This window comes from Hevea brasiliensis, chromosome 14, assembly GCF_030052815.1.
Source record: "Hevea brasiliensis isolate MT/VB/25A 57/8 chromosome 14, ASM3005281v1, whole genome shotgun sequence".
NCBI classification, from domain to species: Eukaryota; Viridiplantae; Streptophyta; class Magnoliopsida; order Malpighiales; family Euphorbiaceae; genus Hevea; species Hevea brasiliensis.
The window spans coordinates 6,816,214-6,829,352 of record NC_079506.1 but is presented as its reverse complement, the minus strand read 5'-3'; the positions used below and the strand labels follow the sequence as shown (position 1 = coordinate 6,829,352).

The 13,139-nt window shown below is 34.6% G+C and overlaps 1 protein-coding gene across 1 annotated transcript; it reads left to right on the top strand.

Annotated features, from left to right (window-relative positions):
• Positions 1-1,962: 1,962 nt before the first annotated feature.
• Positions 1,963-5,861, top strand: LOC131173202 (putative disease resistance RPP13-like protein 1). Its single transcript, XM_058135180.1, has one exon. The coding sequence runs from the start codon at positions 2,205-2,207 to the stop codon at positions 5,607-5,609; it is 3,405 nt and encodes a 1,134-aa protein (XP_057991163.1). The 5' UTR covers positions 1,963-2,204; the 3' UTR covers positions 5,610-5,861.
• The last annotated feature ends 7,278 nt before the right edge of the window (positions 5,862-13,139 follow it).

The following is a 13,139-nucleotide window of genomic DNA, read 5'->3' as shown; positions in this document are numbered from 1 at the left end:
GACTGTTCTATCAGCTTTTGCAAACCGTGTGAATCCCATGAAAAGAAATTCAAAATAGTTTGAGAATCGACATTTGATTACTTGGAGAAAGAGTAGAAACCAATTAAAGACTATAAAGAGTTAGTATTATTATTATTATAGTTGTTATTATTATTATTTAAACAAACAAAGAAGAGATGCACATTTGAATTTTGGAAAAAATGAAAAAAAAAATGTGGTTTGGTTTTCTCATCAGCTTCCAAACTGTCATTATTCAAGTTTATGACACTATCATTACTATAACTGTGCACGGTTATTTGGGGAAATTGAATCGAACCGAACAATTGAACCGAACCGATAAAAATCATATCGAACTGAAATTATTTTGATACTTTAGTTCAGTTTTAGTTTTTTATTAAGAACCGAACCAGAGCCGTACCTAAACCAAACCAAAAACTGTATCAAATCAAGAATCGAACTTATACATATATTTTTCTATGCTTTTTAGATGTATTATATACTTTTAATATAATTATATATATATTTATATATGTATATATAATTATAAATTAAATACAACATAATATTATATTATATATATATTTTTTTAATAATTTTAATTATAGAAACATTAAATTATTTTATTATTCTCAATTATATATATATATATATATATTAAATATTATATAATTAATAAATAGTTAAAATATATATTATATAATATAATAGTATACTTATATTATTATATTATATAATATATTTAATTTCAAATTATATATGTACCTTTCAATTAAATATTATATAATTAAAAAATATATTATATGATATATTATGTATTAATAATCTAATTCAATGCTAATTTAAAAATAAATTTTTTAAAAAATAATTACATAAAATTATTTTAAGAATTGAGAATCGAATCAGAACCATACCGAACTAAATTGAAATCGAAGAACCGAGAATCATACCAAATCAAAATTATATCAAAATTTTAATTCAATTTCAATTTTTAATTAAATTTCAAACCGAATCAAAATGGAACAACAACCCTAGTCATTGCAACACAAAGACCAAACTGTTCAAAGGAATCGAAAAATTATTCACAGCTTACAGGCAAAATAGGATAGAAAGTAAGGAGGTATTTGGTTTACTTGTTGGGTACAACTGATAGTTGATAGACATCCAAACAGGTAAATTATAGTGTTTGATAAGCTTAAAAAAGTAGAGCTGATAGCTGATGGGCAACTGATATGATACCCATCAGCTGCAGTTTGTATCAGCTCTATTTTAGCTCTATTTTTAGAGCTGTTTTTCATCAGCTGATAGCTGATTTGGTTTTATTTTGACTATATTATTTTTTTATTTAACTTAAAAATTAATATTATTAATATTTTTATTTTTTTTTATTTATAATTTTAACATTTTAATTAACGTATTCCAATTTTATTAAAATATTTTTTATTAATAAAATAAAATATAAAATATTTATTTATATCTAAAAACTTAAAATTAATTTTAAATTTTTATATTAACAATAATAATTATTTTATTATTTTATCTATATTTTTAAAATTATTTAATTATCTTAAAAATAATTATTTTCTTATTTCAATAATAAAATAAATGATATAATATAAAAGATTAATAATTATATATTTATTTAAATAATATAATAAATTAATTTAATAATTATATATTTAATTTAATAATAAAATAAATATTATAATGTAATAAATTTATAAATTTATATTTATTTAAATAATAAAATAAATTATATGATATATATCTTTATTAATCATTTCACATATAATTTTATCAAATACTTAACATAAAATAACTATAATTATCGGTTATCAACAAACATTAACAGCTATCAGTTAACGAATACCAATTACAGTTGTACTAACGGTTAAACTAAACTGGCCTAATTGAGTTTTCTTGCTTCTTTCCAAGTTACAAACAGTTTAACCAGCCACCTCCCCCTCTCTCTCTCTCTCTCTCTCTCTCTCTCTCTCTCTCAACTTCAAGTTTCCTTCCCTGTGAAGCATCTCTCTTTCTCTCTCTGAAATCTTTTTCCCTCCGTGATTACTGCTCTCTCTTGGGTCCCATTCCGTTCCGTCTTTCTGACTGAGCACAGAAGCACCCCTTTTGAATCCACCCTCCTCAAACCCTTCCATTTCTCTATCTCCACCTCTTTCATAGATTCCTTGTTTTCAGAAAGAATCATGTCTCTTATTGGGCAGGTCATGTCTTTGATTGGCGAGTCTGCTCTATCGTCATTCTTTCAGTCCCTGTTTGAGAAGATTGAATGCCCTGAGATTCTGAAGTTCGCTCGTGAAGATCAAGTACTTGCTGACATTAGAAAGTTGGAGGAAATTTTGATGGGGATCCAATCTGTGCTTGAAGATGCAGAGGAGAAGCAGTTGTCTAACCCTTTGGTGAAGATGTGGCTGGACAAGCTCAAAGATTTGGCTTACGATGTGGAAGACATTTTGGACGAGTATCAAACCGAATCTTTGCAACGCCAGTTGAAGGGAGAAACTGAAGCTGGTTCAAGTAAGTTTCGGAAACTGATGTTCAATCCAACAATGGTGTCCAAGATGAAGGAGGTCACTACCAGATTTCAGACGATCGTCGACCAGCAAAAGGACTTCGAATTGATAAAGAGAAATGTTGGACGGACCTCCTCTAGCAAGGTATGTGTGCGACCACCCAGTACATGTTTGGCTCATGAACCTGAAGTGTATGGCAGAGATGAAGATAAAAGGAAGATACGTCATTTGATTTTAAGCAATGATGCAAGTGATAAGAACGTTATAGTAATACCCATAGTTGGGATGGGTGGGGTGGGTAAAACAACACTCGCCCGGCTTGTCTACAGTGATGAGTCATTACAACAACAATTTAATCTAAGAGAATGGGTTTGTGTGTCTGATGATTTCGACATTTTGAGAATAACAAAGAGCATTCTTGAGTCAATCACAAAGAAGTTGTGCGATCTAAATGAGCTTAATCAAGTTCAACTCCGACTACATGAGCAATTAGCAGGAAGGAAGTTTTTGATTGTTTTAGATGATGTTTGGAACAAAAATTATGATGATTGGAACACCCTGCGTTCGCCACTTATGCATGGAGCTCCAGGAAGTAGAGTCATCGTAACAACACGTGATGAAGATATTGCACGGATGATGAAAACAATTCAATATCACAATTTGAATTGTATTTCAGATGAAGATTGCTGGAAATTGTTTCTTGACCATGCTTTTGATAGTGGAAGTGTTGCAGATCCAAAAGTGGAAGTCATCCGTGAAAAGGTCATAAACAAGTGCGGTGGCTTGCCATTGGCAGCAAGGACTTTGGGAGGCCTTCTACGCTCAAAACCGCAGGAGCATTGGGAAGAAGTAATGAACAGCGAAATTTGGAATTCACAAGGTGACGGCAACAACATTCTTTCTTTGTTAAGATTAAGTTACTATCATCTCCCTTCGCATTTAAAGAGATGTTTCGCTTATTGTGCAATACTTCCCAAGGATTATGCTTTTGAAAAGAAGCAATTAGTCCTTCTGTGGATGGCAGAAGGTTTAATTGAGCAACGAGATGATCAACATATGGAGGATGTGGGTGAAGAGTATTTTCAAGATCTATTTTCCAGATCACTTTTTCAATCTTCAAGCACTGGTGGATTCGTAATGCATGACCTGGTGAACGATCTAGCACAAGTGGTTGCTGGAGATACATATTTCAGATTGGAGGAAAAGTCAAGTAAGCAAGAAAAAGCTCGCCACTCTTCTTACATCCCCTGCAGGTTTGATCGCTGTGAAAGATTTGAGCCATTTGAAACCATGAAGCATATGCGAACCTTCCTGCCCCTATCACTAGCTGGTGATATGAATATCTGCTTAGCAAATTGCATTCCTTCTTATTTGTTTTCAAAGTTACGATTCTTAAGGGTTCTGTCCTTCAATCATTATAAAATCACTAAGCTACCAGATTCAATAGGTGACTTGAAGCATCTAAGGTATCTCGACCTTTCATACACTTGTATTGTAACTTTACCTGAGAGAACAACCTCTCTATGTAATTTACAAACTATGCTGCTGAAAGGCTGTCGGGATCTAGAGAAATTGCCATCAGAAATGCAAAATCTGATCAACCTACGTCATCTTGATATCCAAGACACATCTGTTAAAGTGATGCAGCAGGGAATGGAAAAATTGAGAAGTCTTCGGACGTTGTCTAATTTTGTTGTGGGGGAAGGTAATGAAGTGGGTATAACAGCTTTGGTGAATTTAAAGTTTCTTCGAGGGGCACTCCGCATTTCAAGGTTGGATAATGTGGCTAATGCTTCAAATGTAAGAGGAACCATTTTATTGGACAAGGGGAGAATAGATGATCTGGAGATGGCATGGGGAAGTTCTTATTTGGCAAGTAGATCGGTTTCTGTTCCAAACGAAGATAGAGTTGTACTTGAGAAGATGAAACCTCATGAAAGTTTGGAAAAACTCACCATAATTGATTATGGTGGTATTCAATTTCCTTCGTGGGTAGGGGATCCTTTATTTCGAAATCTAGTATACCTAGAGTTGAAAAATTGCAACTGCACAACCTTGCCTCAACTTGGGCTGCTTTCATCTCTCAAGGACTTGGTTATCATAGGGTTTCCCAATGTAAAAGTGGTTGATTGTGAGTTTTGTGGGGAGAGTATGAGCAGTTCAAATCCTTTTCCAGCTCTTGAGACTCTACGCTTTGAGGACATGAAAGAATGGAAAGAGTGGAATATTTGTGGGTGTGAATTCCGTCTTCTGCGCGAGCTTTCCATTGTTAATTGTCCCGAGCTGTTAGGAAAATTACCCAGCCATCTGCCTTCATTGCAAACGCTTGAGATTAGAGAATGTTATGGATTGGTGGTTTCATTTCAAAACCTTCCTATCATATCTCACTTCGAAATCCAAGGATGCAGAAAGGTTGAATTAGGTAGAGGTTTTAGCGCAGCAAACTTCTTGATGGTTAGTAAAGTAGAATCATTTTTATTTCGACCGAAAGAGTTGATGCAAGGCTTAAGAAAGTTGAAAAGCTTGACTGTTGGTAATAATTCTTTCTATCCTCTCTCTTGTCCAAAATGGGTGCTTTTTGAAGGCATCGCTAAACATGGTAAGTTGTTGCATAAGGGCGTCGCTGATAGTGGAATTAAAATTTTGGAATTTTGTTGTTGTGAAGGGCTTGAGAAACTACCGCCATGGATTCATAGCTTTAAGTCTCTGAGAAAGCTATCTATTGAAAACTGCCCGAGACTTATTTCTTTGCCAGATGCAGTGATTTATAAAAGTTTGTGTCTTGAGGAGTTGAAAATTTTTGAGTGTGATTCTCTAATTTCCATTGGAAGACACCAGCTACCCACAACTCTAAGAAGACTAGAGATACTTAGCTGCCACGGATTGCAGAGGCTGCTGGATGTGAGAGAGGCTTGTTCCTCTTCTAGGTTTACTGATAAGGAGAGTATCAGCTGCGATGCTAACTCATCTAATCTCCAGCACTTGGGAATTGATTGGTGCCCCTCTGTTACTTTCTTAGGGCGTTACCTGCTTCTCTTAAAGTTCTGGCTTTCAATTGTAACATACATGACAACGTAAGTGTAAAGTTAGAGTCAATAGCTGAAAGGTTTGACAACAACACATCTCTTGAATCTATTGAAATCGTAGGTGCTCCTTATCTTAAATCCTTACCCGAGAACCTGCACATGCTCACCAATCTCCTCCGCATTTGGATACATTGCTGTGAGAAACTCGAGGCCCTTCCTGATAGTATGCACAATCTCACATCTCTTCAAGAATTAACCATAACGAATTGTCCCAATGTTGTTTCTTTCCCTCAGGGAGGGTTGCCCACCACTCATCTGAAAAAATTATAGTTGAATCCTGTGAGAAACTTGAGGCCCTTCCTGATAACATGCACAATCTCACTTCTCTTGAAGTTTTGGCTATGCAAGATTGCCCTGGCATCATGTCCTTTCCAGAAGAAGGTTTCCCCACCAACCTGAAATCGCTTTCTATTTATGAGGTCGAGATTTGTACCCCTTTGTTTAATTGGGGTTTGCACAGGCTGACCTCTCTGGAGAATCTCAGTGTTGCAGGTGGATGTCCTGGTATCGTGTCCTTTCCACAAGATGAGGTAGATACGAAATTGTCTAACTCTCTTACCAGCCTTACCATTGAAGGATTCCAAGACCTAAAATACCTTTCCAGCAAGGGTTTTCAAAGCCTCACGTCACTTGAATATCTGGTGATCAAGAGTTGCCCTAAACTTGCCTCCTTTCCAAAGAATGGCCTGCCTTCCTCTCTTTTGAGCTTGTATATCTACAACTGCCCTCAACTTGAGCAGAAGTGCCTGAAGTGTAAAGGGCAAGAGTTGCTAGAATTAGCCCGCATTCCAAAGGTGAAAATTACAGATAATAATCTGAAAGAACTCAAGCTAGATTATGTATTTTCATGATCTATGCTTCTTTCTTTATTTTTCTTTTTTTATTTATTTCTTTAACGTTGCATATAGTGATAAAAATGGAACAGAAAAATGTTAACAATTGTTTGCTTTTTCAACTTCCAATTTATATCTCAATAATGTCATGTATTGTGAAAATTCATATACATTTATTATTTATTATTATTTTATTTTAATTAGCTAATAATAATTTAATATATTTATAAAAAAATATATATTTTATTAGATGGTCTGCTTATTTATTTTTAGATATATATATTATTTTTGAAATTAAATATATATCTACAATCTGAACAACCCAGTTCAATAATAACTCTATTTCCATTCTAAACCTAATAGAATTCTTTAAATATATATATACTCTAATCATCTATTCTGCTAAACTTTGCTATAAAAACCTGTTTGTCACTTTTTTTTTCTATCAAATACTCTCAACATAGAATCCCTAAATTTTTACTTCCCTATGTACCACATTCGATTCTGTTTTCAAAATAAAAATTCTCATTCCTTATTTAATAATGGGTGAATTTGATTTTATTTTCTTTCCTCGATTTGTTATAACTACTCTAGAAATTTATTTATTTTTCCTTTGATTTTTGGTATTGAATTGGGTTGACCATGATTACTGTGAGATAATAATCTTCAATTTAGATTATATATATATATATATATAAACCTTCGTCCCCCTGTTCATTGAATTCTGTCCACCGAATTCGTCCCCTTGTTCATTCCTATATATATATATTTGTTGGTTTCTATGCGTGCGTCCCTGTGCATTCTTGTGCATTCTTGTGTGTGTGTGTATATATATATATATATACACGTCCCTGTGCATTCTTGTGTGTGTGTGTGTATATATATATTTGTTGGCTTCTCTTCTATGCGTGCGTCCCTGCGCATTCCTATGCGTGTATATATATATTAAAAATCATTTTATTTTACTGTTATTTAATATTTCTCTTTAATACTTTATGTGTGTGTAGGAGATTCGAATTGTAACACCCTCCCGGTGACCGGTGTCGGTCCGGACAGCTAAAACGTTCGGAAAAATATTTAAACTAAAGTGAGGAATCATAATTAACTCAAATATTAATAAGAAAAATTTAGTAAAAATTTTAGAAATAAAATACAACTAAATCAAATGAGCCGGTGTCCAAGCGATGGGTAACCCAGAGGGAAGTTGCAGTTCTCACAACTAGGAGCCCTAGACCTGGGGAAAAATTCATAAAATAATTTTTAAGACTCCAGAGAAGGGTCATTGAGATTCCTATGGCATTAGAACGCCAATAAAATATTTAGAAAATTTTTTCAATCGGTACAGACAATTTTGACCCGTTAAGTCAAACGGAGGGTATTTTGGTCATTTCGTTGGTGATTTTTGGCCGACTTGTCCAGTTAAGTAAATAATTAATATGACATAAAATATGAATAAATATTACTAAAAATTAAATTGAAAAGAAGTAGAGAAGAAAAAAAAAGAAAATGAGAAAAAAAGGCTTATTTATGACATAAGCTACCATAGCTATATCTCAAAATCCAGTGTTTCATGGAAGAACTAAGCATTTTAATACCAAGTTTTATTTCTTGAGAGAAGTGCAGAAAAATGGTGAAGTGATGTTAGTTTACGGCAAAACAGAAAACCAGGTGGCAGACATTTTTACTAAATCATTTCAAGTTAACAGATTTGAATTTCTCAAAGAAAAGTTGGAAGTTTGCAGCTTCTAATCCAGGAGGAGATGTTGCTATGTCTCAGGAGCTTATTGCTTTTTTTTTTTTAGTTAAAGTTGAGTCCTGGTCTTTAGGTAATTTGTTTTATTTTTCTGTTATGAAAATAGTTGTTATGGTTGTTGCACATTTTTAGCATTTTATTTTGGAATTTAGTTCTGCTGCACTTTGTATTTATTTGAAGTTGAAGTTCAATGAAAATTAGACTTTTCCTAGTCAATTTTCTTGCTTCTGGTACTTTAAAACAACAGAGACTCTGCACTTCAAGGATATGGATGAATGGGAAGACTAGAATATTTGTGGGTTTGAATTCCCTTAGTTGCGTGAGCTTTCTGTTGTTAAATGTCTGAAACTACTGGGAAAATTGCCCAGCTATCTGCCTAAAATGAAAATGCTTACGATCAGAGAATGTTGGCAATTGGTGGTTTCATTTCAAAGCCTTCCGCTGATCTCTAAATTGGTAATCAAGGGACGCAGAGAAGTGGAAATGGGTGTAGGCTTTAGCTCACTGAACTACATGACAGTTTCTGGAGTTTCGTTTTCATTTCCACTAGAAGAGTTCATGCAAGTGTCAAGGAAGTTAAAAATGTTGAGTTTTGGTGAGGATCATCTGTATGATCCACCACAATGGTTTGGAGGATTTTCCACATATGGTGGATGAAAATGAAGAGTTGCTGCAAAAGTGCATGTCTGAAAGTGAAATTGAGATTCCACGATTAACTGATCGTGAAAGGCTCGAGAAGCTACGGCAATGGCTTTTAAACCTTAAGTCTTTGAGAAAGCTATTTATTGCAAGCTGCCTAAGAATTGTTTCTTTGCCAGATGCGGTGATTTACAGCAGTTTATATCTTGAAGAGTTGAAATTCAGAGATGTGAGACTCTGATTTCCATTGGAAGACAACAGCTACCTTCAACACTAAAAAGGTTAGAGATTATTCGTTGCTACAAATTGCAGAGGCTGCTGGATGAGGGAGGGACTTGTTCCTGTTCCAGGAATAAGGAGGAGGAGAGTATCAGCTGTGACACTAACGCATCTAATCTCCAATGTTTGATAATTGATGACTGTAACTCTCTTACATTCTTAGGAGAGTTACCTGCTTCCCTTAAACGTCTGGTTATCACACATATGGTTGTCATGTATCCCATAATTGGTGCAGTTGGACAAGGTACAAGGTTAGAGTCAATAGCTGAAAGGTTGGACAACAACACATCTCTTGAATCTATTGAAATCACATATCTTCAAAATCTTAATTCTTTACCAGAGAACTTGCACATGCTCTCCAATCTCCACCATATTTGGATATGTCAATGTCCACATCTCATTTCTTTCCTCAAGGAGGATTGCCCATCATCCATCTGAAAAGTGTCACAGTTGAAGACTGCGAGAAACTCGAGACCCTTCCTGATAACGTGCGCAATCTCACATCTCTTCAAACATTGATGATAATTAATTGCGCAAGTTTTGTCTCTTTCCCTCAGGAGGGTTGCCCATCAATCTAGAAACACTTGAAGTTGAATCATGTGAGAAACTCGAGACCCTTCCTAATAACATGCACTATCTCACATCCCTTCAAGAATTGACAATGAAGAATCGCCCAGGCATTATATCCTTTCCAGAAGAAGGTTTCCCCACCAACCTGACTTCACTTTGTATTATCAAAAACGTCGAGATCTGCACTGCTCTGTTTAATTGGGGTTTGCACAGGCTCACCTCTCTCAAGAAGCTCGGTATTACTGGCAGATGTCCTGGTGTGGTGTCCTTTCCACAGGATGAGATAGATATGAATTTGCCTACCTGTCTCACCAGCCTTACAGTCTCGAAGGATTCGAAGATCTGAAATACCTTTCTAACAAAGGTTTTCAAAGCCTTGCCTCACTTGAATGTCTGACGATCGAGAGATGCCTTAAGCTTGTCTCCTTTCCAAAGTATGGTCTGCCTCCCTTTCTTCTGGAATTGTATATCTACTGCTGCCCTCTACTTGAACAAAGGTACCAGAAGGGTAAAAAGCAACAGTTGTCAGAATTAGACCGCATTCCATTTGTGGAATTTGAATAGTACACAAGAAAATCAATTTTGAAAGAACTCGAGCTAGATTATCTATTTTCATGATGCATGCTTCTTTTCTTTATTTTTTCTTTTTAATTTATTTCTTTAACGTCTGCAGATTTATATAGTGGCAGTGAAGAGGGAGAATTGGGGTTTGAAAGCTTGAGCTTAATCCAGGTATCTCCTGACAGGCTGACATAAAAAAGTGAAATGGAAAAATGTTGACAATTGTTTGCTTTCTCAACTTCCAATTTATATTTCAATAATGTCATATATGGAAGTTAGAAACATAGCTTCTGCATCTGATTTTATCACCTATGTTCATATTTATTTGCAGAAACATTTTACATGAATCCGAATAATGGCTGTAAAGAGTGGAAAACAGTTTCATGTCTAACCCATATGACCCAGTTATTTCATTCTATGCAACTTAGTTACTATTTAATTTTGAGACACTGGACTCACGGAGCAGAAAAAGGAACACTCATTTACAATGGAGTCCAATCTTTCACGATCATTAACAGACATTTTCCTTTGTTTTGTGTAGACCAATTGAAGGACTGGAAAAACGTTATTCATTTCTACACAACTAAGATAGCTTTTAAGTTTTGATTCTCCAATCTCCAAGGCCAAGAAGCTCAAGGCCTGACCAAAGAACTAAAAATAACAAGTCATCCTGGCATCATATCTTCTCATCAATATCCCCCTTTCATCGAGCAAAAAGTACCATATCAAGACTGGTGAATTGTATATATTGCTGCGTTCACAAGATTTTTTCTGTCTTGTTCTGTTGCATCACTGCAAAATGTACTATCATATTGGTCACTTGCAGAAGTTTACCCTTTTGCTTCTCTTCAACACTCGATGATCAGTCATAGAAAGGAAAAATTTCCCCTTTCTGCAGTGCTTTTGCTCTGAATTTGTCTTGCTCCATTTTCAGCGACCAATATTGAAGATTATATCATAATGGTGTTCAAAACATGAACTTCAGAAAAATGACATTTTAGAAAATGGGAAAATTAACAAATATGAGACAGTTTAGTATCTCATGTTGGTACAGCAATGGCTGTTGACCCCGTGTAGCTCAAAATGAGCATTGATTTTGATGATAACAAAACTCAAAGAGAATCTATCTAACCTAACCTTTAAGTGATGTGTAGATTCTTTGTCTTATGCATAAAGAACCTTTGAAGTTGCATCTAAGAAGAAAAGATACTCAAAGGCATTCCAAGACAAATCCAAAATGAGAAAAAGACTATGGAAGCCAAGACTCAAAGAAAAGGTATGAAAAGTATAGTGTTAGAGTCTTAGGCCTTTTTGTGAAAAAGAATGGATGAGAATTTAGTCATATAGAGCTCAAAAATGAAAATTTATTTTCTGATTACTTTTTCTCTTCATGACCTTGAACACAACCATTGAAACATTTTTCAAAGGTCTAAATCATTTTACATTGCAAGTTGAGACATGCAGCTGTTGACTTAGTTTCCTAACTGGTTTGCTAAAATTTTCGGTTTGCTAATATGTTTACCAAAAACATTAGTTTGCTAACCAGTTTGCTGACTGCTCCTAAAATTTTATTAGTTTGCTAACTGTCCAGAGCTGCTCAACTTCGCACAATAGGACAAAATAATGGCCATTTTGTCTTGGGCAGTGTGTATAACGTTCCAAAAGGGTTTCAAACGGTCTAAAATAATTTGGGACTATAAATACACCTTCTTTACTTCATTTACAATTTAATGAAAGCTTACATTTGATCTCCAACATTGAATTTTCATTTATTGCTTTCATTCAAGAGCATTTAAAGATTTTGAGCTACCATTGGCAAATCAACTCATCTCTTCTTTATAGTTTGATTTGTATTGAGTAAGAGTGAGTGTTGAAATATTGAATTGCATTCAAGAGAGGTTGTACAAGCACCTATTGAAGCTTGGAAGTGTAAGTGCTTGTGATAGCACTTGTGGAGGTTTCAAGCTACCTTGGTGTAAAAGCTTGGTGTTGAGAAATTGTAAAGGGCTTTTGGTCTCTTGCCTTCAAAAGAGCAAATAGTGGAGAAAATACTCAAAGAGGGTTCTTTGAGAGAGTGGATGTAGGCTAGCTAAGCCGAACCACTATAAAATCCTTGTGTTTGATTTCTCTAACCTTTACCTCTTTACTTTTATGCAATTTAAATTTCTTTTCTCATATACATGATAGTGAATGTTGGTTAAATAGATTGAGTTGATAAATTTGTGGACATATTGAGAGACTTGAGAAAATTAGTTGATGAATGCTTTATTAGAGATTGCCATATACATTGATTGAGAATTGAATTGCAACATAGAAACACATTGTTGAAGCACATATTACTTTCTCTTTATATAGAAGAATCACATAGTTGAACAAAGCCACAATTTTTCATTAGGCTATAAGCAAGGGCCGAAAAATTTGTTAAAGTCCAATTCACCCCCCTCTTGGACTATTTTGGGACAACAAATTGGTATCAGAGCTTGACTCTCTTGCTTAGGGTATTACAACCTTAGAGTGATCCATAATGGCTAGTTCATCTAGTAATACTGCCGGTATACCTGCACCTTTAGTTGAAGGCTACTCAATCACTAGACCACCGCTTTTCAATGGCACAAATTATTCATTTTGGAAAGTAAGAATGAGAAATTTCATACAATCTGTAGATATTGATGCATGGAGAATTATTAAAAATGGTCCACATGTTCCTCAAAAGAATGGTACTGGAACTACAAAAGTTCCAAAACATGAAGATGAATATGATGACAATGATTGGAAGAAAATCTCTATAAATGCTAAAGCTATTAATATTTTGCATTGCTCACTTGACCTTAATGAATACAATCGTGTTTCAGGATGTCAATCTGCTAAGCAAATTTGGGATAAGCTT